Source organism: Ursus americanus, chromosome 8 (assembly GCF_024610735.1).
Source record: "Ursus americanus isolate L20-20 chromosome 8, mUrsAme1.1.p, whole genome shotgun sequence".
Lineage (NCBI taxonomy): Eukaryota > Metazoa > Chordata > Mammalia > Carnivora > Ursidae > Ursus > Ursus americanus.
This window is the reverse complement of record NC_142134.1, coordinates 79,133,001-79,160,020: the sequence shown is the minus strand read 5'-3', so window position 1 is coordinate 79,160,020 and position 27,020 is coordinate 79,133,001. Positions and strand designations below refer to the sequence as shown.

The window sequence follows — 27,020 nt, the reverse complement described above, 5'->3', positions numbered from 1 at the left end:
ACTGTCATTCACATCCAGCTCCACTGCTTCCTGACCGTCTGAACTGGGGACTTGGCCCACTCGAGCCTCAGTTTCCCCACCCGTACAATGGGCCGAAGGACCCGCTGTGCACATTCCTGCAGGAGTGATGAGGGGTGTGTGGGGTCCAGCCTGATGTGGGTGCTGGGCCGAGGGTTGCTACAGAGAGAAAGGGCCGAGCATGGTCTGGGGGAGCAGCCACACTCCCCACGCTCTGTGCTCTGCTGGAGCAACTGTCCCGGGCGGACCCACAGGGACTGTCAGGAGCCCCTGCACAGCGGGGGCATCGAGCAGTAGGGACGACGGACAAGAACTCACCAGCAGAGCAGGGTGGGGACACACCCCCCTGGGACCCCCAGGAGGAGCAAGAAGTAAGGATTACTGAGGCACAGGAGGCCCCCAGGGCAGGCTTCATCTGGATTGTTCCGTCTGACCCTCACAGTCCTGGGGGCCGAGGTTATTCCCTCGATCAGGTCGGGGGCTACCCAGGGTCACAGGGCTGGAGGCCTAGGATGTGGGAGCTGATGTGTGGCTTCGGGCCACGCTCACCACTTGGAAGGAGCCACCGGGTGGCCTCTGTGCTGCAGCCCTGGGGCGGGGGATGGGGGGTTGTCAGGCCCGCTAAGCCTTTGACAGGCATCTGCTCAGAAATCTCAGAGCGACCCCCTGATGAGGCGCTCCTCTTACACAAGAGGAAACCGAGGCACAGACAGAGATGGGGATGGTCTAGGGCCTGTGGGGGCTCCGGATTTCAGACACCAGTGGTGACCTGAGCCTGGGTCTCCACCCCTCCCAGCACAGGTGGGCCGGGGGCTCCGCGGCGTTCCCTCCAGAGGCCTCTGCGGCCGCACGCTGCTGCTGGACCGGGCTTCCTGCTCCGGCCTTCAGGAAGAGCGCCCTCCGGGCTGCCCCCCACCGTGGTTGCAGGACCAGCGGGCCCCCTAGGGCTCACCCGAGCGATGCTGTTGCTCGCGTATTCCCGGAAGAGTCTCCGCTGCATCTGGTAGCCGTTGCTGTCCGAGTAGAGGGTCTGCTGGTTCTGGAGGCTGGTGCTGGTCCTCAGGATGGCCTCGCAGTTCAGCTCCAAGGGGCCCACCCGGTACTCCTGCTCGATGCGACGGCACAGCAGCTCCCCGCCACGGCCGACTGGCACGTGGGCGAGCCGGGAGTAGATGGCATATGTGTGACTGCTGTCCCTCACATCCCTGGAGGAGAACTGGGAATCGTGGGTCCGGTTCTGGGAGCCTTGTGGATGCCCCTCCCTCCTCCTCCGCCCTCCCTCGTTTCCTATCTCCCACCTTCCTCCCTCCTACCTCCTGCCTCCCTGGCTTACTCCCAGCCTAGCTTCCTCCGTACCTCTTCTCTCCCTCCCTTCCTACCTCCCTCTCACTTTCTCTTCCTCTCTTCTTTCCTTCTTTCCTTACTTCCTTCTTCACCCTTCCTGTTTTCCATGCCCCCTTCCCTTCTTCCCTCCTCCTGCAGTCAGGGCAGGGGGTCACGGAGTCTTCCTGGGCAATATAATGGGAAGAGCTTGGTCCCCCGATGATCAGAACTGGGCTGCCCAGGCTGGATGGCTTAGGTCTGTGCTGTCACCGGGCTTCTAATGTAAGTTAGTGTCCCTGTGGGTTCCTGCCCCAGCTCTGAACGTGGACACCCCCTACGAGGTACAGCGCGTGCAGCCGAGCCAGGATGCCGCAGTCAGAGCCATCACATCTTCATCAAGCTCCCATCGAGAACGAGCTGGTATCAGGAGCACACCCGGACCCTGAATCCCTCGTACGCCCACCATCGTGCACAAGGGGGCCCGAGCGCACCTGTAGAAGAGCTGCCGGATCTCGGTCATGAGCTTTCCCGTCACAATCTGCAGCTCCACACTTTCCCATGATTGTTTCGCAGTCTCGGTGGGTGTAAACACAAAGTTATCAGAAATAGGGCCATATTTCAAGTTACCGTTGACACGGTACTCCATGAACTCCTGGGTCACCTGCACTGTGCGGTTACTCTCTCTGCAGAGACAGCAAAGGGAAAACAGTATCATCTTCGTGCACATGTGTCCCGAGCGTGGTCCTCGTCATCTGGAAGCTGGTGACCATCCTGCTATGCAGACACCCACCTCCACCAGAAGCCAAGAAAAGCCACCTCAGCAGAACCTCAGTGACGGTCACGAGGCCGCTCGGTGACACCTGCACGTGGTTCAGATGAAGTCCGTGAGACACCCCTCTCCTGAGCCAACGTGGCCTTAGATCCTTCCATGGGCCAGCAGGGCCCCCAAGCAGGAGGGCGACAGAGGCTGCATAAAGGCCCCCGAGAGCATAAGCAGAGGGCACTCATGCTGCCCCAGGGGGAACGTCCCCTGGAGCTGGGGCCTGGTCATCAGGCGGCCAGCAGAGCCCCCCACACCTTTCAGAGGGACCCCAAGGAGCACAAGCAAGGATGTTGTCATGGGTCCCCCGGTGTCCAGATGTCAAGAGCCAGCACCTTCGCTCACTTCACCACCTCCTCCTGACTCCCGAGGGCAGGGAACGTGAACCCACTTTGCTCCCGAGGCCCAAGAGGCTGGGGACCCTGATCCCCAGCACAGGATCCCATGCCTGGGAATAGCCCAAGCCAGGACTCAGGTTTCATTCCATCTGCTCGATCTGGGCTCAATCCATTCTCTTCAGATACTGGGGTTGGGACAGAGGATGGGGGAAGGGTGGGCAGGGACTCAGAGCCCTGTAGAGACATGGATGGTGTAGACACATGTATGGATCCTAGTTCTGTGTGTGGTCTAAGCAAAGGCACTGCCATGTACTGGGTTTGGGGCATGGTGCTCCCGGGCACAGAACATGAAGTGTCCCTTCCACACCCATTTGGGGGCTTCTGTGCTATTGCGGTGGGCATGGACAGGGAGCAGGGGAGGCATCTGAGAAGGGCCCCTTTGGCCCCTCTGAAGAGCCCAGAAAAGAATCCTGGTCATTCGTCCGGCCCCAAGCCCTTTCCCTTCTGGCCTCAGGCTGCCCGCTTCCCGCTCCCTTCATCAGCTCCCGCAGGTGCCGTCAGCTAGAGACTGGAGGACTGAAACGTGCTCCATCTGTCGCGGGAATAACACTGAGCCAGAGGAGGGACGAGTCGCTGGTGGCCATGGCAGCGTGGACAGACCCTGGATACACGATGCTGGGGGATGGCACCAGTCCCACAGGGCTGCATGGACTGGATCCCCTGGTATGAAAAGTCCAATTTAGACGAATCCAGACCGGCAGAGCAGGGTCAGAGGGCGTGACTGTGGCGATGCCCACGTGGGCTGTGAGTGTCCCAACACCGCAGATGGGGACCATTTCCAGGGCTGATCTGCGGGGTCTGCGATTTCGCTCCGTAGTGCTGGATTGTAAGGGTGAAGCCCCCCCCCCCAACCCGGGCCTCTGCACAGGAGGCTCCTTCTGTGGAACAGTTGTCCCCTCGTCTGTGCCCACGGATTCTCTGGCCCGTCCAGTCCTCAGGCCTGGCTCCCAGTGCCTCCCGCCCACCAAGGCTGCTCTGAGCCCACCGCCCTCCATTTCCACAGCCCCTTGTCTCTGCAACCAGGGCTGAGGCGCTGGACTAGCAGTTTACCCCGGAGGGGATTGCAGGGATCCACAAGAAATACCCAGTCCTCACCCCAGCCAAAAGCAACAGAGATGGATGGGGGTGAGGGGGATGGTCGGCAGGTCATGAGCTGTGGAACTGGACCTGCCAGCTGGGGGTCATGGCTGCGGATGAGGCCTTCATGGGATGCACACAGGGAAGGTGAGGTGGAGCTGGCCCCACAAGGGCTGTCTAGTTGGGGTGTCGGGCCTGACTGGAGAAGCAGCCTAAGGCCCGCCTGGGGTCTCTGCTCTGACCAGGGAGGCTCAGAAGTTGCCTGGCCCTGCCCAGGTTCCACGGCTCTCCCCACTCTCGCTCCCCACCCACGCTGGCTGCAGTCAGCCCCTTCTACCTGCCATGCCCTCTCTCAAGGGGATCTGCAGAATGATGAAGGACAGGGCTCAGGTGCGGCCCTTCTGTGGGGCCTTCCTAGCGCTGAGGCTCCAGAGCTGTGCACAGTGGCCTTGGGGCTGAGCTCCAGGTACCGGTCACCTCACACCCGTGCTCCTCCCTCCCTTCTCTTTCCTTCCCCAGACTTTCTGCCAGCTACTCCTCCAGACTTCCTGTTCCTCCCCCACTTCCAGTGTGGGGGGGTCACATCAGGAAATGGAAGTGTCTGCTCTGGCAGAGGCAGCTAGAGTGCAATGAGGACTATCTGGGATGTGGCCTGAGGATGGACAGGGCTGGCCCAAAACACCTGGCAGGCTTTTTCCTGGGGGTCACCTGCTTTCTCTGCTGTCAACAATTAGTTGCTGAATGAATGGATGTGGAAATGGATGGATGGATGGATGGATGGATGGAAAGATAAACAGACATGGATAGATCTAATGGTAAGTGGACAGATGTATGTATGTAGGCATGAATGAGTGGGTAAGTAGGTGGATATATGGATCGGTGGGAGGGTAAGTGGATGGCTGGGTGAGTGTATGGTTAGGTATGTAGGTGGGTAAAAATATGGATGGATGGGAGGTGAGTAAATGAATGAGTAGATGGTTCAGTGAGTGAGTGGATGGCTGGCTGTATGTTTGGATGAATATATAGACACTGGGAGGATAGTAGATGGATGGAAGGATGGGTGGCTGGATATATGGATTGGTGGAGAATGGATGGATGTGAGGGCGTGTGAGGGGGTAGCTGATGGGTGGATGGGTAGTTTGGTATGTGGATATGAAATGATGGTTGTGGGTGTTAGTGGATGAATGGGTGGTTGGTTAGTTGAATAAATGAACAGGAAGGATACTGGATGGAAGGATGGATGGATGGATGGATGGATGGATGGATGGATGAACAAACATATAGACAACTGGGAGGATAGTGGATCGATGGAAGGATAGGTGGTTGGATGGCTGGATGGCTGGATGTTGGATGGATGTGATGGTGTGTGGGAAGAGTAGATGAATGGATGGATGGAAAGATCAACAGATACATGGATAGATCATATGGTAAGTGGATAAATGTATGTGTGTAGGCATGAGTGAATGGGTAAATAGGTGGATATATGGATGGATGTGAGGGTAAGTGGATGGATGAATGAGTGAGTGTGTGGTTATCTATGTAGGTAGGTAGATATATAGATGGATGGGATGTAAGCGTGAATGGACGGATGGGGGGTTCAGTGCGTGAGTGGATGGACGGATGGTTGTGTGGTTGGTTGAATATACAGACAACTTGGAGGATAGTGGATGGATGGAAAGATGGGTGATTGGATGTATGGGTGGATGGAGGATGGATGGGTGTGAGGGTGTGTGAGAGGGGTAGCTGATGGGTGGATGGGTGGTTTGGTTGTGGAAACAGAATGATGGTTGTGGGGGTTAGTGGATGGATGAGTGGTTGGTTAGTTGAATAAATGGATGAACAAGAATAGTGGATGGAAGGATGGATGGATGGATGGATGGATGGATGGATGGATGGATGGAAAGATAAACAGAAATGGATAGATCAAATGGTAAGTGGATAGATATATAGCTGTGCGCATGAATGAGTGGGTAAGTAGGTGGTTATATGGATCGATGGGAGGGAAGTGGTTGAATGGGTGGATGTTTGAGTGAGTGAGTGGATGGATGGATGGTTTTGTGGGTGGTTGAATATATAGATGAGTGGGAGGACGGTGGATCCACAGAAGGATAGGTGGATAGATGGCTGGCTGGCTGGCTGGCTGGCTGGCTGGCTGGATGGATGGATGGGAGGGCGTGTGGGAGGGTACCTGGGTGGGTAGATGGGTGGTTTGGTGTGTGGATAGAAAATGATGGTTTGTGGGTTACTGGATGCATCGGTGGTTGGTTGGTTGAATAAATGGATGCACAAGAAGGATAGAGGATGGATGGATGAAGGGACAGATGGAAGGGTGAGGTGATGGATGGGTTGGTGGGTGGTTGGACAGATGGATGAACAAGTTCACTGGGTGGATGGATGGATAGATGGGTGAGTGGGGAGTGGATGGGTGGATGGGTACAAAAGGAGATGGGTGGATGGATGGTTTAGTGGCTAGTGGCTAGATGGATGGGTTTATGTTTCTTTAAATTTAAGAAAGTGGATAAAGTGACTATTATATATTCTCCCTGAGTGGGTCTTCAACATCGACTTTGTGGATCGACAGCCCTGGAATGACAAGATTCATGAAGGGCTTTCTTGTACTCACAATTGGTCTACTCTCACAACTGCAGAAATAAAGACAGTAACACAGGAGGGTGTTGGTGTCACCAACTTCAGGTGATTCCCCTAGCAGGTGAGGACACGGGCAGACGGGGGAATGACCTGACTGGGTCCCAATGCATGCCTCCAACTCAGAGCCCGCAGTGGCTGAGCCTCACCTCTCTAAGATGCTGTACATCAGGTTAGTGTCCCGGTCCAGGAACACAGTGTAACAGTCATTCTCCACACGAACCAGGTGCCTGCCCCTTGGGCCAGCAGGGCTCTTTGTCTTGCGGGCAAAGTTGGAGGTTCTAGCCACACTGGCACCCAATTGCTTGGTGTCCTCTTGGGTCCCCTGGGTGCGCCTGATGCTGTAATGTCGGTAACTGAGGCCCGGGATCGTAGTCAGCACATACAAGTCGTAACCAGGTTGCTTCTCCTTTGATTCCTGGACCTGGAAGGTCGGCAGAACGAAACAACATGGTGGATATCAGGGTTGGAAGATGCTCGGTGTCCTCAGTCAACTGTGACTTCCATACCCCCTGGGCGGGGTGCTCACTACCCACAGACAGCAGGGTCTTTCCATCATTGGACTGTGTTGAGTTCCCTGCAGGCCTCCTCTGTGCTCAGCAGGATCCTGCCCCAGCCCCATCTCCCTCCCTGGCCTCCCTCACTCCTCAGACTCCAGCATCAGCAACTGCCCTCCCTTCTCAGCAGCCCTGCTATTCCCTGCCTCTGAGCCTTTGCTCATGCTGTTCCCCTTCCATGGAAGGGATCTCTCTGAAGGCCCTTATTTCACATCCTCCAATTTCCCGAGGGAGCGTTTTCCTGTTCACTCTCCTGGCCTTCCCCAACCCCCGTCGCCAGAACTGGGAGGGATGTTGGAGGACACTGGGCACACTCGGCCGGCCCCTCACTCTCCAGGGGAAGCATGCAGCATCCAAGCCCCTGTGGGAACCTCGGGGGCCCTATTACCAACCTCAGGATGGCTGCACACACTGCCCCACCCAGGCCTTGTGGGACAGACAGCAGACGCCCTGTCCCTGCCCCCATCCTGCTCTGGGGATATTCCTCATCAGAGCCACCACCATCTGTCACATTCCACACGTTCTTATTTGGTTTCCTGCCTGTCACCCAGGGCGAGAATATGAGTCCCCTGCGGGCAGGGACTTCATGTGCTTGGTTATTAAGGAATCCCCGCACCTAGGCAGGGCCTGGCACACAGTGGGTCTCCAAAATATTTGTGCAGTGCATTTACCCTGAGTGGTGTTGCCTGTGGGTGAAGAAGGGGGTGCTAGGGGTTGGGTCTGCTGAAACCAACACCGTCCCGTCTCCCTGCCCAGGTCAGAGGAACTCCTCCTCCTTCTGCATCAACCAAGGTCTGCTACCTGGCTCCCGGGTCATCACTCCACACCACACATGCCCTTAAGTGTCTGACCCCCCTCTCCCCACAGTGGCACTGCTGTCCAGGGGATCAGCACTCAGCCCGGCTGGACCAGAACGTGCCGCTGGGAGAGTCTGCTGAGTGGCTGATGTCAGCACCTCCTGGCCCCCGCAGGGATGCACTGGTGCTGGGGGACAGGCAGGGTCCCTGGGGTCCCCCTCTGGCTCCAGGCAGCGGCAGGAAGTGAGGACCGATTGCGCACATGCTGGTGGCTGGGTGTGCAGACACAGGGCGCTGGGCCAGCCTGGAACATCAGCCCCTCCACAAAGCGCCCGTCTGCAGACTTCTGTGGCCTTCCCACAGAACGTGGACGTTTACCTGAGAATGTAAATATGCCCCATGGCGGGGGCGGGAAGGAGAAGCCTCCCAATCAGTGCAGACCACCCAGGACACCCTGCAAGGAGGCACAGTGGCGGGACTTCTGGGCACGTCATTTGCTCATCGCCCAGTGTCAGTCTCCTGGTGGATCCCACAGACCCTAATGGATAAGGGTCCCCATGGCGATGGCCTCCAAGTGTGGCCCCCAGGGTCACATGTTCACGTGAACTGCTCCTGTTTCTGGAAGTGCCCTCCTGGAGCAGGTGTCAGCAACAGCAAGCATGTCCCGTGCACGCTGTCATGGCCATACCTGTGCAGCCACCGGCCGCCCAGACTCATCGGTGACGTTGACCTGGGAGAAGCGCACAGTCAGGGTAACAAGGGTGGTGACCATCCAGGCCAGGGGGTTGTACACCACGGCAATGCGTCCCTCAACTTCCGGGTCTGCACACAGAGAACCGGCATTACCTGCTGCCATCGGGCTCACCCAACACACCTGGGTGCCGTGGCTACATGGGAAACTGAGGCAGGAGACACATGGCCCTGCAGAGCTGCCAGGGCAGCTGAGTATGGGGACCAGTGGGCTCATGTGCTCCTATACCCAGCAGGCCGCATACTCTGCTCACGGCTCTTTTCCAGTCCCCAGGCAGGGGAGGGTAGAAGGGAACACACTATGTCCCTCTGGACAGCGAGGTTCCCCGTGCTCCTGACACATCACTCCCTGATAGCCCCACTGGACTGAACAGGGATCTGAGGCTTGGAGAAATACAGTCACCTGCACAACTTGACCCACTGCTAAGCTGTGGCTCCCAAGCTTTGAGTGCTTTGCATAGGGAAGGACCGGAGAATTCTCCGAAGGCTGGAGGGTCCAGTCAATCGCCTAGCCCAACATTTGAGCCGCAGCGATGTGGCCCTGGGTTCCTTCTCTGTCCATCCTTTACCCCCAGCGAGGTAAACTCTGGCCATGTCTGATGATTTCTGGAGCCCTGAACACTTCACACACGTTCCAGCCTCCTGCCTCCACCCAGGCTCTTCCCTGTGGCTGGAACACCCTTCTTGACCTCCACCTGCTCACTGCTTGGGCAAGCCTCCCTGGTGAGGTCATAAAAATGGACAGCCCCACCAGGCAGGAAAATCAGACCCTGGTTCCAGTTCTGCTGCCGCTGTCTCTCTCAGCCAACCCCAGCATCTGCGGGCTGGGACCCTGTGTGCTGAGTGCGTGGTTCCCGGGGGCCTCCCCAGGTCTGAAGGTCAGATGGCATTGCACACAGACACAGAGGGGAGGGAGAGCAGGCCAGCTGAGCAGGGAGGTCAGATGTGAGGGGTTCACCATGACAGAGCACAGGCTGAGATGGGGAGCTGGGGAAGGTGTAGTAGGTCTTGTGCACATGACATCAGGCACTGGGAGGGAGGTCAAGGTGTCCCAAGCCCCTAGGACTTTCTGGTTCAAAATCCCTCAGCCTCAGGCTGGCATGATCAGTTACCCTGTACGTGTGAACCCTTCACCGTCAAAGAGGCCGGGCATCAGCTCCCAAACTGAACTGAGGAGGGAGTTGGGGGATCCTGCTGGGCTCAGGTCCCTGAAGACACCTGTACCCTCCACAACCCTGCAGCGCCGTCCCTGGGCTCAATCCCTGCTCTGCTCCTTGCTAGCTGGGTGACCCTGGGCATGTCCACAACCTCCGTGTTTCTGGTGTGTCCTCAGCTACACAGTGAGGATAATAGCACCCCCTAGCTTACAGCTCTCCACGCATTGCAGTAATCACTGTGCTGAGAGCTAGCAAATGCCAAGCTGAGTTGGCCATTATGACGGGATCTAACGGTAACCTCACCCTTTTCCCGGACACACAGAACATGGAGGCTCCGAGCAGCCAAGGCTCATGCCAGGCTCAGGCCAACGGTCAGGGGTGCACAAGCAGATGTGGTTGCAGAGTCTGAGGCTCAGATTGTTCCGGTCCTTTCCGTGACCCCCAGGCTCTCTGCTCAGAAAGGGTCAGAGCCCCCTCCCAGACCTGCAGGGACATCCCACAGGGGCCTCGCTCACCTGAGAAGGCTGGGGTCCCGTTGTGGACGATGGAGGCCACCAGTTCTTGCACAGCCTGCATCCCTGACCTCAGATTATTCACGTACATGTCTCTCACCTTGGGGGTCTCAGTCCCGGTGATGGCGTCATGGTGCTGTACCTGCGTCCCGACCAGAGAGGCAGGGGATCAGGCCTGCCTCTGCAGACCAACCCCAGGGGCTGGCTCTCCTTCCCTCTCCCCAGGTGCTCTGGAGCAGGTGAGGGTCCCTAACACGTTCCAGAAGAGGAAATTGAGGCGCAGAGAGACTGATGACCTTGTGGAAACCCATTGAGTCCCCTAGCTTGGCCAGAAAACAGACCTCTGCAAGGGACCCGTCCCAGCTTCATCTCTGTTGTGCAGTCTTCCTGCGAGTGCCGCTGGATTGTTCCAGGCACCCTCCATTCTCTGTACCAAAGTGGGGGTGGGATGAGCTTGTCTTCCCCAAAGGGAAACCGAGGCCCCACCAGGCAAAGCCACGTGTCCCGCTCACTCTGATGGGCTCTAAAGTGTATCCATTTCACCCCCAACACAGTGACACATTCTGCGGGCAATGCCCTTCAGGCGAGTGCGCCAAGGCATGGCCAGCATGGCCCTTTTGTGGCAGGGAGATGACAAGTTACAGGATTTCTGGGGTCTCAGTGTTCCCATCTGTACAGTGGGGGACGAGTGGAGACGGGAAAGTGGGAACGACTTGCTATGGGGCAGCCACTGTGCCAGGCGGGTCACGTACACTCTCACATTCACTTGCCACCATCCTGGGGTGGGCATGAGCTTCTCATTGTCCAGGGAGGGAATTAGGGCTCAGAGAGGCAAGGCCTGAGCCTGAGGCCACACAGCGGAGGGGGACTGAATCCACGCAGGACTGCGGGACATTAATGCCGCTCCACTTTGCCCTCTCTCCTCTGGGTAAATTTGGCTCTAAAGCCTACTGAAGCCACCAGCTGAAGGCTGTCATGACGACCCTGCATCTAACCTTGGCCCGGTGTCCACATGCACCTGCCATGTGACCACAGGCCACCTCGGTGTCTCTTCTGGAACATGGACCTGTAGGTACCAGGGGCTGGGAATCGCACTGCACAGGAAGTTTCCGACCTGATGGTGTCGCTGACAGGTGTGCCGTTACCTCGGAGACGGCCCAGCGCAGCTGCTGGAGCTGCTTCAGGGCCTGGCCCAGGTCCAAGTGCTGGTGGGGAGCTGGCCACACGGAGCGTGTGAACATGGACTCCCCGGCATACAACAGAGCACTGGCTCTCCTTGCCAGCCTCTTGAGTCCACTGCGGGACGCGTAGAAGCCGGTCCACGCCTGATATAGATCTGGAGAGAAGGGCTGGCAGTTGGCGTGAGTCTCCCTGGCCTGGAGCCTTCCTGAGCCCACGTCCCAGTAGAGCTGTGGAAGCTGGGGCCTGGGGTCTGGCTCTGCCTGGGTCACCTATGGAGGCAGCCATAGACTCCTGCTCCACCCAGGCCAGGAATGGCCCGGGGAGCCCAGGGAGGAGCTGGGGTAGGTGTGAGGAGTAGGTGTGAGGATCGGGTTGGGCTAGACCAGGCCTGGGATGGGGGATCAGACAGCCCAGGGTGGACCTGGGAAACCTGGAACAGCCTGTGAGCCACGGGCCTGGGAGACCTTGGCAGAGATGGGGGCAGATGGGAGCCAGGTGGGCAGCACCCAGCTGATGAGGTCCTGAGTGCTGTCAGAGGCTTTGCATGTGGCTCAGAGGCAATGGGGAGTCCGGGACAAGCCTGGGTTCTTAGCGGTTCCCCTGGCAGCCCAGGGAGACGGGATGGGGGGGGGGAGCTGAGGGATCCCATGCTGCTGCGCTGACGTGCACACACAGGATGACTCCAGACCAAGGCTCAGGTGGGAGGGGCAGGTCTGGTGCCTCCCGGGGGTGTGCCGGGGTCTCACAAGGTGGTTGCCTGTTCCTACTGCTCTTGCCTCATGTTCCGCCCAGGCTGCATAGTGTCTCCATTCCCTGACCTTCCCCCACAGGATCTGAGCGCAGCAGGAAGGGTAGCCCAGTGATTTGGGGAAAGGTACAGGCTCCGTGGTCAGGAGACCATGTTGACCACAGCTCCTCCAGCAGGCTGTGTGTTCTGGTCAGGCAGGAGCACTCTGCAGCCTAAGCTCTAAATCCCCAGTGACTCCAAGCAGGGATCAGGATTCCCGCACCTGTCCAGTCTTCGGAGAAACCCTGTCTCTGCTGGGAGGGCGCACGAAGCCAAACCCATTCAGAACACCTGCAGGACATTGCCCTTCCTCCTCCCTCCTCCGCTAGCCCCGCCCGCTTCAGCATAACCCCGCCCACACCCACGTGTCCACCCCTACCTGGGCTGTAACCACGCCCTCAGGGATGTAGTCCTTGAAATGCACATGTAACCCCGCCCACATCAATTTGCCCCTCCCACCTGGAGTGTAAGCAAGCTCACACCCTTGTAGCCCTCCCACATGAAGGCCCCAAGGCCGAGTAGATGTGGAAATAGGAAGCTACGGAGCCATTCTGCGAGTGTCCCGTCATCCAGGATGTCTAGCGATCAGGGGGTTGGGGGATGGGGTTCAGGACCCCTGGGCCCCAGTGACTCTCAGAAGCGCCATCAGCAGGGCAGCGCGGACACTAGGTGGGCGCTCTCCCTGGCACCGGGTTGCACCGGAACCTGCATGGGCTCATACCTGAGGAATAGGGCAGGAAGTCTCCGTGCTCACGGACGTGCCAGCTGACGTTGCTCCCGTGCACCGCACGGAAGTATTCGGCCAGCGTGGCGTACTCCACAGAGATGCCCAGCTTGGATGTATTACTGTTGATGAAGTCCAGCAGAAGGTCCATGTTTTCGAACTGCAGTGAGGCGTTGAAGAACTGCTTGTCACACCCCTGCAGCCGGGAACACAGCGCAAAGCCTTGGAATTCCGGGTGGAGCCCAGCCCAGTCCTCATTGCCCCCACCAAGGGCCCTCAGGCTCTCCCTGGGAGAAGCCCCAACCTGCTCCCGGAGGGCATCCCTGCTCCTGCCTGCCTTCCTGCCTTCCTGCCTTCCTTCTTTCCTCCCGCCCTCCCTCCCTCCCTCCTTTTTTCCTTTCCTCCTTCCTTCCTCTCTCTTTTTCCTTCATTCCTTCCTGTTTACTTTTCTCATTTTATAAAATCTTGTGACTTTTTAAATCATGCTGTACATTATCTCCAGAACACGTGTCTTGTGTAACTGGAAGTCTATACCTTCGACCACCATTGCCCGGCGCCTCGTCCCACACCCCTCACTCTGGGGACTGCAAAACTCATTTCTTTTTTCTACATTTCATGATTTTAGAACCACATTAAATGAGATCGTGCACTATTGGAATTTCTATCTAGTTTATTTCTCTCTCTTGGCCTTTTAAGACAAACAATATTATTATCAGTATCATTAATTATAATATGATAATTATGAATAACAGGGATAAGAGCCAACACCCACAATTACAGACCTCCTATGCACCTTCCTACAGGCAGACAAGATGTAAGAAGACAGGCTAGGGAGTGCCCTTCCGGAGCCCGAGCACAAATCCCCATCCTAGCTGCCCTGCTAGGAGCTGTGCAGCCTCAGGACAATCCCTTGGCCTCTCTGGGTCTCAGTTCCCTCATTTCCAAAATGGGATACCAGCAGTGCTGCATCCTAGGCCCATGGGCCAGATGAAGGGGATGAGACGGATATACCACACAGAAGGTGCCTGGTGGTCCGGAGGTGCTCCGTGAAGTTAGCTCTGAATGTGAGGGGGAGGGGGAGGAGGACGAGCAAGAGGAGGAGGAGGACGTCTGTGTCTGACACTGTCACGGGGCAGGTCTACTCTCGGGCTCAGTTCAAGCCTGTGAAGCAGGGTCTGTCATGATCCCCACTTTAGAGATGAGGAAACTGAGACCCAGAGGGGCTAAGGCACACAGCGAAGGAGCAGGGGGCCAGGATTCCCGCCCAGGCCCACATCCCAGCTCTGAGATGGGAAGAAGAGGAGGAGGGAGCTGAGTGGAGCTGGGGGCTGGCCTGGGCCAGGGGCTAGATTTCAGGTGGGAGAGGCTGGGCAGTCCAGGGTGGTGGGAGGAGCTGGTGGGAGGGGTGAGGCAGGGAAGAGGCACTGGCCCAGGGCTGACGATAGCTGCCTGGCCAGGCCCCTGGAAGAACATGGTTGGGTGAGACAGGACAGGAGTCCAGGGCTGTGTTGGGGACACCGGGGCCTGGGACCCCGCTTTACCCAGGGCCAGAGGAGGTGCCGTGTCCGGAACCAGGAGGCACGCTCCTTCACATTTTCCAGAAGGAGGTCGACGTAGTACTTCATGCTCTTCTCACTGACACGGATATTCATGTTCGGGTATAGCCTATCTGGAGGAGGCTCGGGGAAAACGGCCGAGCCATCCCAGTAAAAACCTTCCCTGCAGGGGAGGGAAGGGTTAGCAGAGCCCCACCCTGAGAAGGGGGGCAGCTCGGGGTCCCGGAGCACAGGCAGGGTGCAGCCGGACCCAGTGCAGCTCAGGGAGTGCACACCGGCTTGCAGGCCTCCTTCCCCCACCTGCGTCATGGGCAGCTCAATGGTGGCCCACAAGAGCTCTGCAGACAGAGGGGGCTCAAACCCACGCGTCATGCTTCCACAGCTGTGGGGCCCTGAACACGGCCCCTTCCCTGGGCCCACACCGCCTCGGCCGCCACATGGAGCCCACAGCCTGTGCATCCCCACTTCCACTACTGGGAATCTCATGGGACTCCTTTGAGCACAGGATCCTTGGGGCCACCGCGGTGCCCGTCAGACCTGGGTCTAAGGCCCCGAGCCGGGCTGGGGCAGGGTGAGGTGAGAGGCACCGTGCTCCAGGGTAAACTGTAAGGCTGTGCCGAGTCTCAGTAGGGGCATAGAGATAAGTTAGCGTCATATTTCAAAACTCAGTCTACATGCAAAACAAATCACCATGAACAGAATCCCAACATTCCCCTAGGACAAAGGCAGTATCCGGGTTTCCCTTCTGCCTCGGGCTCCAATTCGGTCTGCATGGCAGAGACCCCAGGATCGACTCTGGGGGTCTGGCTGCCCCCATTAGTGTCCTCCCTGCCTCACTCAGGGCTGCACAGGGTGACATGGGGACCCTGGGCCAGCCGCCAGGAGCTGCCACTTGGATCCTCTGAGCCTCTGTCTCCTCGTCCATAAAATGTCCTGATGGCTCTCATGAAGGATGAATGAAAGACATCAGTGGAAAACCCTGGACTGAGGCCTGGCACAGGGCGGGGCCTGACAGAGAAGAACTACGGGTCCTGAAGTCCGCGTCTGGCATCCTTCTCGCCAGCTGCCCTTCACTTTGCCCGCGAGTCTCTCCTGTTCAAGGACGGGCAAGCCGCTCGCCCTCAGCCTCTCAGGTACAAAGGGCCAGAGCCGGTTGAACCCAGGGACCCCACCCCTAAGAGCCCACAGGCCGGCTGCTCCCACGAAGTGGAGGATTTGGAGCCGGCCACCTGAACCAAACTGACACTGCCACCACTGACCACGGGGCTGGGGCTGAGTGGCCCTGCCTCGGTTTCTCTTTCTGTAAGCTGGAGAACTCAGGATATCTCCCAAGGGGCTGGACTGGAGGGTGGGTCATTTCTCAGGTAATACAGGGAGAGTGCTTAGAACAGGGGCCGCCCAGGGAAGGTGCTCACGAGCAGTAGCTATACTGGTCCAAGACGTGCGTGAAGATTTCCTGCTCAGCCGACAGCGACGGGGATCCTCTCCACACGAACTGCAGCCCCTGAAAACCCCAAGGGAACGGAGTGAGGGCCCAGGGGCAACACGGCCGCCCTGGTTCTGCCTCCCCCAGCCGCACCTGGGTCCCCATCAGTGGTTCAGGACTCCATCCCCTCTGCTGGCTGCTCTAGACTCCCTCTGACGCCCCACAGCCACGGATGGTGGCGGAAAGTGGCCTCCAGAAGGAGCCAGCCTGCTCGGGCACCCCCACCCCCTAGAGCAGCACTGGCTCTGCCAAGGCCTCCCAGAGAAGCTCCCTCAGGCTCTGCGTGAATGCCTCCTGGCACAGGGAGTGCTCGCCTCACTAAGTGCTCGCTCACTAAGCCTGTGCTCTGTGTCTTCAGGGCTCTCATGGTTAGAACCCGCTCAGGGTCACAGAGCAGGGAGAGATCTGCTTCTCTTGAGCACTAGCCAGGGGGACATTGGGACCACGCATATGTTCCCTGTGTCCTCCGTGCGTGGTGCTGCACGGGAGTAATTGGGGGGCCCAGCCCCGAGCAGCTCACAGAGTCAGCCGCGGGAGAAATGAGCCGGCGTGGGAAGGGAGCTCAGCGCGCAGCGTGGCCCGTGGTGGGGCTCAGTGTGATGTTGCTTCTCGAGCCCAGCTAGAGCCCAGCTCCACCTCCGTCCACTCCTGCCGGCCGTGACCAGCATTTGCCTCAGACCGCTCTTCCCTGAGTGATCCCGGAGCGAACACTCGTTACTGCAGGGGCTGGCGAACTCGCCCCCACACACAGGGAAGGAGGCAGCGGCGCACAGGGCTCACGGCTCACCCGCGTTTTCTGCATGCTGTCCTTCAGGTCATAGTCGATCCGGGAGATGATGTGGGCGTGGAAGCCCGCCAGGGCAAATAGCGTGGGGGTCGTGGCAGAGGCGCCAAAGGGGTCGACTTGCCAGGAGAACCGCGGCCGGATCCCAAAGGTTTCGTACAGGAACCCATGTCCCTCTGCAAAGAGAGCATCGCCTTGCTAGTGACCCCTCGCCACGGGCATACTCAGGGCCCCTGCCCTTCCAGGGACCTGCAGTGTCATCCTGGGCTCTGCTGCAAGAGATCCTGACACAGAGGGGGCCACACCAGGACACCCGATGTTTCCTTTACTCATTCATGACGTTACAGCCACCACATGAGCCTGATGTCAGGTTGAGCGCTGCAGGGCAGAGAAATCCCCAGACTTGCGTCAGCCACTGTTTCTGGTTCCCCAGGCCTCCCCCCACCTGCTGTGTCAGAAAACTCTGGGCTCTGGGCTACGATCTGAATTTGAAGGAGAAAGCCAGGCCTCGCACAGCTGAGAGAATGGTCTCCACTCACACTGCCTCTCACTGCCCATCCCCAGGCCTGAGGACCTAGGCTACCGCCCACAGGACCCCGGGCTTGGGGGACAGAACCATGAGCACACCAGAGGTCAGGCCCAGACAGGAGGGGTGACTGCTGGCAGGTGTGGGTGGCTGAGGAAGATGGGGTCTGCTGCAACCTGGAGGGGACGAGGACCCGCCAGGGGGCATGGACCTGGCGCGGGACTTCTGGCCCTCAGGAAAATAGAAGGGGGAGGCGGAGGGTAAGCGGGAAGCAGAGGAGAGCAAGAGGCAGCGGCAGAGGGGAGGGAAGATCAGGGGATCGTGCTGTCCGGGATTATGAGGGAGCGGTCAACAGCATCACGGGAGAGAGGGCAGGTGGCACGAGGAACGGCCCTCTCTACAGACAGGGAGGCAGAGCGGGGCAGGCCTGATGATGCCAGTTCAGTAGCCCCTTCTCTTGCGCTCACAGAATCCTCACTTTCTTCAGGGGGCGCCATCCCCACCCCAAGGGAGGAATTCTCACTGGTCTCAGCCTCTCATGGCAAGTTCATTCCCCTCTGGCAGACACTCGTTTTCTTGGCCTGTCTGGAAGCTAGAGGTGGTCACGGACCAACGTTGGAGCCAAAAAGATGTGTGCATTAAGCCTGCTTGGCTTTGGGGAAAGATTTCCCACCCTCGTTAAAACGAGTGAGGCAGGACGAATGTCCCTTTGTCCCTTTTCCTGACTTGAGTGGGGCTATATGGCAACACGCTGCCTGGAGCTGAGGCAGCCCTTTGGGACCTGGAGGGGAGGCGCATGAGACTCAGGGAAACATCAAAGAGCTGCCCAAGGGGACCCCAAACCAATCCCCCCAGTGTAGGAAACGCGACATATCCTTAAGACTCAAGTCGCTCTGGCTCAGGTTCCCTGGCCCTCCAGCACAAAGCATCCCTGAGCCCCAAATGAAGAGCCCCGAAACTGCTGATTGTCCCATGGAACGGCGCCCTCCCGCCCCTTCTAGTATTGGGAGAGCACCCTGGCGGTGAGCTCCAGCAGGCGCAGATCCGCTCAGCTCGACCCCGCCTTCCACCACCCGTGCCTCCACCCTGGCCAATGGGCTGTGGGCTGAGTGTTGTACTAAATTCCCCAGCATCCCTTGAGGCCCGCTCAGGTCATGTGACTCCCTCCGGGCGGGGAATTTGGACTACAACCCCCAGGATCCGCTGCGGAGGGGAGCCGCTGGGGGGGGAGGGGCTGTGGGCGGAGGGTCCTAGAGCAGGGGTGGGCAACCCCGGTACAGGAGCGGCCCTGGACGGTCACAGGTGTGTCCTTCCCTCCTGGCCAGACCTTTCCCTTCCCTCCAGTGCGGCCCTGGCGCCGCAGCGCCTGACCCGACCAAGGTCTGTCCTGCTAGGGACGGGTTGGGGGTGGGGCTCTCCCTAGGGCACCCCTCCACGCCGCTCCGCAGAGGATCTGGGCTGGGGAGCTGGCCCCTCAGCGAGGGGGATGAGAGCTGCCATCCCCGAGGGCGAGGGCGGTGTCCACACTCAGCTTTTCCTGGTCAGCGAGGTGCTGCGGGCAGATGCCTCTCCCCACAGGGAATTGTCGGGTCTCAGACTAAGCTGGGTGTGGGCTACCATCCAGAGCAGGAGTTAGGGAGGTCCCTCCCTCGCCTCTCTCCTGACAGGCAACCAGAGGGGTCTGTCATGGGGAGAGACGCCTCAGAGCCAGGAGGAGCGGCATTGCCCCGGCCACCGAGGGCTGGAGGGGGTATGGCAAGGGCAGGGGAGGCGGCGGTGGCTTGATGGTGTGTGGGTGGGGTTGTGCGGTCAGGAAGCTGGTGGTGATGGTGCTGGAAGTGATGATGGTGGTCATCATGACGGTGACACAGGTGGTGTACGTGGTGCTGTGGCTGTCAGTGTGGACAGCGGTGGTGTGTCGATCCAGGTCGTGGCCATGAGGCTGGTGACATGGCCTGTGTAATGGAGGCAGGGAGGGTGGCCGTACTGGTGCTGAGGACGCTGTGTGTGCTGGCGGGGGACGGCGGGACGGCATCTAACCCTCACGCTCATTTCCTGGGAACCGCGGGCTCCACTCTGCGTGCTCTCATGAATTGTCCCAATTTGCTCCTCACAACTACTCTGTGAGGGAGGCGGCGACATCAAACTTGTTTAAGCCATGAGGAAAGGAGGCCCAGGGAGGGGACGTCCCTTGCCTGGGGTCACAGGGTTGGGAATGGGCAGGCGCAGGATAGAGCCAGGCCATCTGGTGTCAAGTCCACGCTCCACACCCCTGCACCCAGTGGCACGGGCAGGAGGATGGCACTGGCCCATGACTGTTTCCACTGCACACAGTGTCCTGCTCAGAGCGGGAGACGAGGCTCAGAACCGGGGCTCAGGAACCCAGTCCCAGCCTGATTGGAGACCCCAGGAGAGCCTGGGGTTGGGGAAGGGAGCCCTAACCTGTGAGCTGAAGGATCTGGTCATCAAAGTGGGTCACGGCCTCGTCATGCATGACCTGGCCCCCGATGACAAACTCCAGGCGTCTTGTGGCCAGGAGATGGTGCACCTTGGGGACAAGCGGAGAGAACAAAGCCCGGTGAGAATCGCAGTGCTGGAGGGGGGCTGTGGGGACTTGCCTCCAGCTTCTCTCGGTGCCTTCCAGCAAACCCTCACGTGCATTCATTCTGCGAGAGCAACAGGTCAGCGTGGCCTCCCGCCCCCACACCAGCACCTGGCCCGTGGCTGCTGCTTGATCTATGGTGCCTGCACCTGTGACATGACCTCTACCCGGAGCTCCCTCTCTACCTCCACCTCTAGCTCTGTCTCTACTTCTGTCTCTACCGCCATGTCTACCCCGAATCTACCTCACGTCCACCTTTTGCTCTGTCTCCGTGTCTGTATCCATAGCTTTTAAATTTTCACTGCTGAAGTAATTTCAAATTTATCAAAAACGTGCCAGAATTGTGCCGATGGCTCCCGTGGATCCCTTCCCCACATTCGTTCACTGTGAATCTTCTTTACCTATTCGCCGTAGCACTCCCCGACGTCCTTGTAACCTGGACGATGTGCTCTAAGCCATGTGAAAGCACCCGTTAGACATGCTGTGCCTGCCCCCCCATTCCTTCACTGTGTGTTTTGTCAGGACAGGGTAGTTAGAGCCATAGTATAATTCTCAACATCAGGACATTTAACATTAATGCAACACTGGAGCGAATCCAGACTTCGTCCAGGTGACCCCAGTTGTTCCATTAATGCCCTGTTTCTGGTGCCGGGTTCAGTCCAGGATCGGGCCCTGCCTCCCCTGTCATGTCTCGCCATTGTCCCGTATTCCCGGCAGTTCCTCAGCGGCGATGTCCTCTTGATGGGCTTGATCATTCGGGGATTACAGGCCAGGGGTTTCAGAGAGGGTCCTCCTGCTTGCATTGCCTTGTGATTGGCTAGTAAGTATTTTTAAAATAAATGAAGGAATGGAGGGAAGGAGACATGGCTGGTAGGGAAAGACAGCGGCCCTACGTTCAGCGAGCTGCTTGGAGACTGGTTTGCATTTGCTTTCAGGATCTACAGGGTTCGTGATCCTTCACTCAAGCAGGATTGAATGGGCTCCTGCTGGGTACTGTTTTACAGAACACCTACCACAGCCCATGCACTGCCCAGGCGCTGGGATTCACGGGAGCAAAGGAGACAAAAGTCCCTGCTTCTGGGGACTCGTGCCATGAGTGGTCTGCTCGGGTCTCTGGTGGGCCCCGTCTCTCCCTGGGTGTAGGGGACAGATGGTTGGATTTGGGGGTGTCCATATAGAGGGCGGCCTGCCCCTTGGAAACCCTGAGTGAACTGTTTCACTCAGACCTGCCCGGCTCAGTGTCCCACCTTTCCCGTATCAGCTGTGTGACCACGGGCCATTTGCCTGCCGTCTCTGACCAGGACTATCTGCAGCATGGGGTTACTATGCCCACCACACTCCCTGTTGGGAGGACACAGGAACGTGAAGCGTAAGTAGAGGCCAGCACGTGGCCAGCGCCCACAGCGTGCGAGGCTCCTCCTCATGACTGCACAGGCTGCAGGTTCAAGGCTCCCCTCCGGGGGGATCCAGTGAACTCTCCCCTTCATCTTCACAGCTTTGCTCCCTTGACAAGTCCCTCACCTCCCTGACCCTCGCGTTCAGTGACTGTTCTGAAGGAGGGTGAATGGCAAGGAGGGGACCAGGTCCCCGATGTCCCCCCAGGTGCTCATGTCCTGCATTCATCTGGGCCCAGCCGCTCTGAGGAGGGGGGTGTGTCGCTCCCATTTGCACAGGTGGGACCCGCAGCACGCAGAGTGCACCCCTACCCCTGCCTGAGGCTGAACCAGCTCCCAGGCTGGCCCCCGTGGGGTGGGGCCTCTTGGAGCCTGCCCCCTGTGATGCCTTCTGCGGCCCAGTTTAAGCGCCGGGACTGGGGCACCCTGGGCAGGGCGGTCGGCTGCGAGCCACGGGGCCATGCAGATGGTGGGCGAAGCGGGAGGTCACCAGCTGAGTGCGCGGCTGACTTGCCAAGGCTTCGTCTTACACCAACAGCCACAAAGGCGGATAAAACCACAGCTGTCTTGTGGACTGGGGCTGAGCACAAACCTGGTCTACACGAGCCCTGTGAAGCGGCCAGCGGGCCTGGTCCAGGAGCTTTGGGCCACAGGGTCCCGGCCACCAGGGTATCCTGTCTGGGCGCCCACCCCCCTCCCACCTCCGGAGGCCCCTGCAGGCAGCGGTACCTGGCGTTTCTGCCTGTCCGAGGCGATGCCGTCCCACCACAGCCGGAAATACTCCTGCTCCACGGCGATGAAGCGGCGATGCTTCCGGAGTGTCAGCTCCTCCACCACGGAGGTGTAGACGTTGGCTGCGTAGGCCCGCAGGCTTTCCTGGGGAGGGGGGACCCCATCACACCAGCCCCCGTGGAAGCTCCTGGAGGCTTGGCCCCAAGGATCCAGGACTACAATCCAAGGGTGACACAGGGTCCCTGGGCCCTGCCACTCCCTGCGGGCACGTGCCCTGGGCTCTTCCTCTGCTCCCCCTGTGCCACTCTCGTGGAGGCCCACGGGGGACTGCTTGTGCCTGACACTGCAGTGCAGGCTGGCCCTGAGACAGCGACATGGCTCTCCTGCCTCTGATGAGAGCCTGCAGTTCTAGGAGAGAGGTGATATTCCAGACCATGACACACGATATGCCCAGGGGTCAGGGACAGCTTCCCCGAGGGGGCACAGTAGCTGGCCCTGAGGGTGCGGTAGGGAGACAGCCCAGTGAAGCCACGGGGTGACAGGGGAGGAGGTCCAGGGACCCCACGGGGCCTGCCTGGGCTGAGATGAGGGGAGCCGGTGTTGAGACCTGAAGCTGAGAGGAGCTGTCCCCCACACCCCAGCTGGTGGTGGGAGTCTGCTGGCCTGCCTCCCCCGGGCTGCGGGCTCCTTGGGACAAGCCGCAGCTGCTTCCCATATGTGTCTCCAGGCTGGCACGGTGGTCCTCAGTGGGGTTACTTTAATGAAATGCAGAGATCCCTGGGCAGGGGGCCTCAGAAAGGGGGGTCATTCCTGGGAGCCCTCAGGCAAGTCACCAACCCTCTCCGGGCCTCAGTTTCCTCTTCTGTAACTGAGGGTGGCAAGCATGCTTCCCCGCCCTTAAGCCATCTCCGCGGGCAGCTGAGTGTCCCCCCAGAGGCAGCCCAGTGCTGCCCAAGACTGGACTCCACCTGCCCCCCCGCCCCAGCATCAGATCTTCTTGCTGCCTCTCTCTCCTGTTGAAGTCCAGCTGCCCACTCAGTAACATCCTCTTTGGGATCCCTTAAAACAGCCACAAACACCCATAGAGCTAAGCCACTCCACCCTAATCCCAGAAATGGTTTGTTCTCTTCTGGGTTTCCTGCCTCTTCCCACAAAAGAGCTGGAGGCGGCCTGGGTGACAATATCCAGTCACCTGACCCAGGATCCTGAACAAATCTGAGGCTCTTCATGCTCCTTTTCCTGCCTTCCTTCCTTCGTGCATTCATTCATTCCTGCATTCATTCATTGCTGTAGTCATTCATTCATTCCTGTGTTCATTCATTCCTGCATTCATCATTCTTTCCTGCATTCATCATTCTTTCCTGCATTCATTCATGCAGTCATTCATTCCTGCATTCACTCATTCATTCATTCATTCCCGCATTCACTCATTCATTCATTCATTCCCGCATTCATTCTTTCATACACTCCTGCATGCATGCTTTCATACATTCATTCCTGCATTCATTCCGCAGCATTCATTCATTCCTGCATTCACTCATTCATTCTGCAGTCAACATTCCTGCATTCATTTCTGCATTCATTCATTCATTCTTTCTTTCTTTCCTGCATACATTCATTCATTGATTCCTGCTTTCATTAATTAAGTCCTGCATTCATTCATTCTTGCCTTCATTCATTCATTCATTCTTTGCTGTAGGCATTCATTCATTCCTGCATTCATTCATTCTTACCTGTATTCATTCATTCATTCATTCATTCATTCAGCAATACGTGGTGCACCTCTTCCGTCTGTCAGGGCGGAGAGGACATGCCAGGAAATAAAACATATAAAGTCCCTGGCCTGTGAGGCTAGCCTTCTGGTGGGCACAAGGGACTGACAGCAAGCCCCCCTACCTAATGTGCATGGAAGGGAGGAGGGGGAAGGGAATGGGGGCACAGAAGGGGATGCCAGGAAGGCGCCACCAGAAAGCACCTTCTGCGGAGCCCCCCACAGGATGGGAGGGACTGACTGTTGCAGGCCTGTGGGAGGAAGGCCTCTGGGCAGAAGGAACAGCCCGTGCAAAGGGTTAGAGCACGTGCCATCCGACAGAAGGGGACACGGGGGCTCAGGAAGGGGGTCACAGCCCACCCAGGGTGCCCCCGTCACAGACTACGACCGTGGCCTGAGTCAGGCCCATGCCTCTTCATCCGACTTTTCCTAGCACGGATGGGGAAACTGAGGCCTGAGACAGGAGGCAACCAGCTTAAGTGAGCCTCCCCGGTCTCCAGCAGAGTCAGGTCATAGCCCAGGCAGCTCCCCCAAGGATGTCAGCAGACCCCAGGCTTCAAACCCACCCTGGGATCTGGCAGGGAGAAGGAAGCTGAGCTCCAAGGGCACCTGGGGGCGGCGACCGGGCGCCTACCTGCACCGTGTAGAGCCAGCCCACGTCCATGTGACTGTGGGGCACCACAAAGACCCTGATGGGGCTCTCGGCCCGGGCCACCAGGAACCGCAGCAGCACCAGCTGTGCGACCACAGGAAGCCAGCCAAGGGGCCACATGCTGGTGGCAGGTGGGCAGAGGCTGCTGCTGGCAGTCACTTGCCGTCCACTGGCGACTGGTCCCCTAGGCAGAGAACAGGGCTCCTGACCCTTGTGGGGAGGCGGGAGCAGGAGGAGTGGCAGCCGCAGTGGTGCTGTCTGAGCCAGGCAAGGGGCTGGCTCTTGGGCGCCACTCTTTGGTGCTCCGCCCCCATCTCCAGTGTCCTGGCCAGTGCTGTCCACTTCTCAGCAGCGTCCCAAGCTCCATCTGCCCAGGGCGGTTGTCACAGTGTGCCCTCCCCTGGAGCCCTGTCTGGAGGAAGCCAGCACCCACGTCACGGGTCACTGCAGCCTTCCGCGCAGGGGTCAAACAGGGAGGAGCTCCGGTGTCCTGCCCATAGCCAACACGGGCTCAGCTGCCATGCAAGCCAGCCACCTGCGAGCCGCTCCTCTGGCCCAGCCCCGGCTCCAGGAGTCCTGGCCGAATCCTCACTGCAACCTCACGAAGGACCGGGAGTCGGAAATACCCGGTTAATCACTCCTGAATTTCTCACCCCAGAAACTCGGGTGCTAATGGGTGTTTGTGGCTGCTTTAAGTCCCAGTCCTCAAAACAGTGTGAATCCTCTCTCCCCAGTGTCCAGTCAGTGACCAGGAGCCACCTTGGGGAAGGGATGGAGGAAGCCTTCCCATGGGCCCCTGTCCGGCCCTCGCACTCCTTCCTCCCAGGGACCCAGCTATCCTTCCATCAGTGGGTTTTGGGTGTGGAAACTGGCTCAGGTCTAGAATCTGGGCAAGGGATCCCAAAGTGTCATTGGGGTGGCTACCCTGTGTCTGGACTCAGGGATCCTCAGTGGCTCCGTAGAGGACATGCAGAGGGTGTGCGTGTCATCTGGCCGTCTGTTTTCCCGCTAGGAGCACCGTGTACTGTCACCTCCATGGCTGGCAGTGGTCCTGCTGCCATTCCGTCCTCCACGTGTCCCAGGGATTGACATGACCTTGCTTCCGACGGCTCCGTGCGGGCACCTGGCCCCTTGTTTCTGTGTCCTGTGACCTCCCGAGCCAACAGCCCACCCAGTTCTGCCATGGCCCTGCTGCATCAGCCCGGCCTGGAGTGGCTGGTCCAGCCAGAGGGTGACAGGCGGCAGCAGGATGAGCACCCGGCCGACACACATTGCATAATGGAGAGTGCCACATGCTCTTCAAGAAAAACAGCAGAGCAACTCCGTATCCCTTGTTCTGGGTCCTACAGGGGACCTACTGAGATTGTGACATGTTGAGCTGTGGTGAGGACCAGGCTAACCTTACACACGGACATGGAAACAGACTGAATGCTATGGAGGAGGCATGGGAGGCCATGGAACGTGTCTCTGAGATCATTTTACGGCCAGACGGAAAGTGGAGGGAGCTGCTTCTCAGCAGAGGAAACAGCACGTACAAAGGGCCTGAGGCATGAAAGGGCTTGAAGTGCAGGGAGGATCTGGCCGTGCAGCCCTGGTGGAGGGAGGAAGCCAGCTCACTGTGGCCCGAGGAGCCACGGCAGCCAGGAAACAGCCAAGGACAAGGGTCGTGAGGATGGGGAGCAGTGAGGCCTGACAGCAGCTGCTGCAAGGAATGTAGTCGAAGGGGGTGGGAGGTGAGGACAGAAGGGCTAGGGGGGCCGCTTCCGAAAGGGTCTAAGATTCAGGCAGAGGATCAGGGTCTGGAGGAGAGACACTGGGAACTACTGAAAGCTGGAGGCAGGAGGAATCCGGGGTCCAGGCTGCCAGCCTGGGAGGTCATTGGCACTGGGGGCAGCCCCCAGGCACACTGACCATCCACCTAAGCCTCCAGGCCTGTCCCACGTGCTCCAGAGGACAGACAACACTGAGGTCACAAGGTTTCACTGGGACATGGTGCAGGGGTGCCCATCCACAACGTCCTACAGACCCACAAAGAACATTCAGGACGTTCCTTCTTCTAGATCGCCCAGAACAAGTCCCGGGCACCGTCGTGTGCAGCGGGGGCCGGATCAGGAGTCACAGGCAGGAGAACCCATGTGTGACACTGGGAACACGTTCCCTTTGCCACCAGGGAGCTGCCGGCACCCTGCGTTCTTTCTCCGGAGCTTTGACTCAAATGTGTGGCACCTGAGGGGCATCTCGTTGGAGCAGGAAACATGTCTCCCGCTGCCTTGTTCCCGACAACTTGTGCTACTAGTGACAGAACTCACGGAATCCAGGAACCGAAACAGCCTCCGGGGGCTGGGCCCACCCGAGCCTGTTCCAGAAAGTTCCACTCCTCCTCCTCAACCTCTCTGTGCAGCCAATGCCAGCCCCCTAGTCGGGGACAGCCGGAGCTCTGAGAGGGCCACACAGGCCACCCCGACCCTGTCCCCAGCCCTGGGCGCTCCCAGCCTCCAGAACTTGACATGGAGTCGGACCCCAGGCTGTGGAATCTTGGGTCGGCAGCTCCGGTACATGACGCTGCCGTCGTGAGGATGGTCACACCGGGGGCACGGCTCACATGCCGGACGCAGCTCTGGAGGGTGGAGAGGGTGCTGCCCACACGGTGGAGAGGAGGTGCCATGACAGAGGGAGGAAGAGGGATCAGAGATTCAGACAGGTGGTCACGGGCGTGCGGGAGGATGGTGTGTGAGGTGAGAACCCTCCAGGTGACAGTGCTCTCGGAAG

General features: G+C 58.9%; 1 protein-coding gene across 1 annotated transcript in view; it reads right to left on the bottom strand.

The window, feature by feature from the left end:
* LOC148109611 (epididymis-specific alpha-mannosidase-like) overlaps positions 1-24,410 on the bottom strand; it is a 31,291-nt gene extending 6,881 nt beyond the window's left edge. The window contains 13 exon segments of the mRNA XM_087863922.1: positions 971-1,223; positions 1,833-2,024; positions 6,432-6,706; positions 8,325-8,458; positions 10,059-10,197; positions 11,201-11,391; positions 12,746-12,944; positions 14,290-14,467; positions 15,720-15,808; positions 16,578-16,750; positions 19,543-19,648; positions 21,826-21,972; positions 24,234-24,410. Coding sequence (XP_087720048.1) covers positions 971-1,223; positions 1,833-2,024; positions 6,432-6,706; positions 8,325-8,458; positions 10,059-10,197; positions 11,201-11,391; positions 12,746-12,944; positions 14,290-14,467; positions 15,720-15,808; positions 16,578-16,750; positions 19,543-19,648; positions 21,826-21,972; positions 24,234-24,371 — 2,214 coding nt within the window. The 5' untranslated portion in view covers positions 24,372-24,410.
* Positions 24,411-27,020: the final 2,610 nt, after the last annotated feature.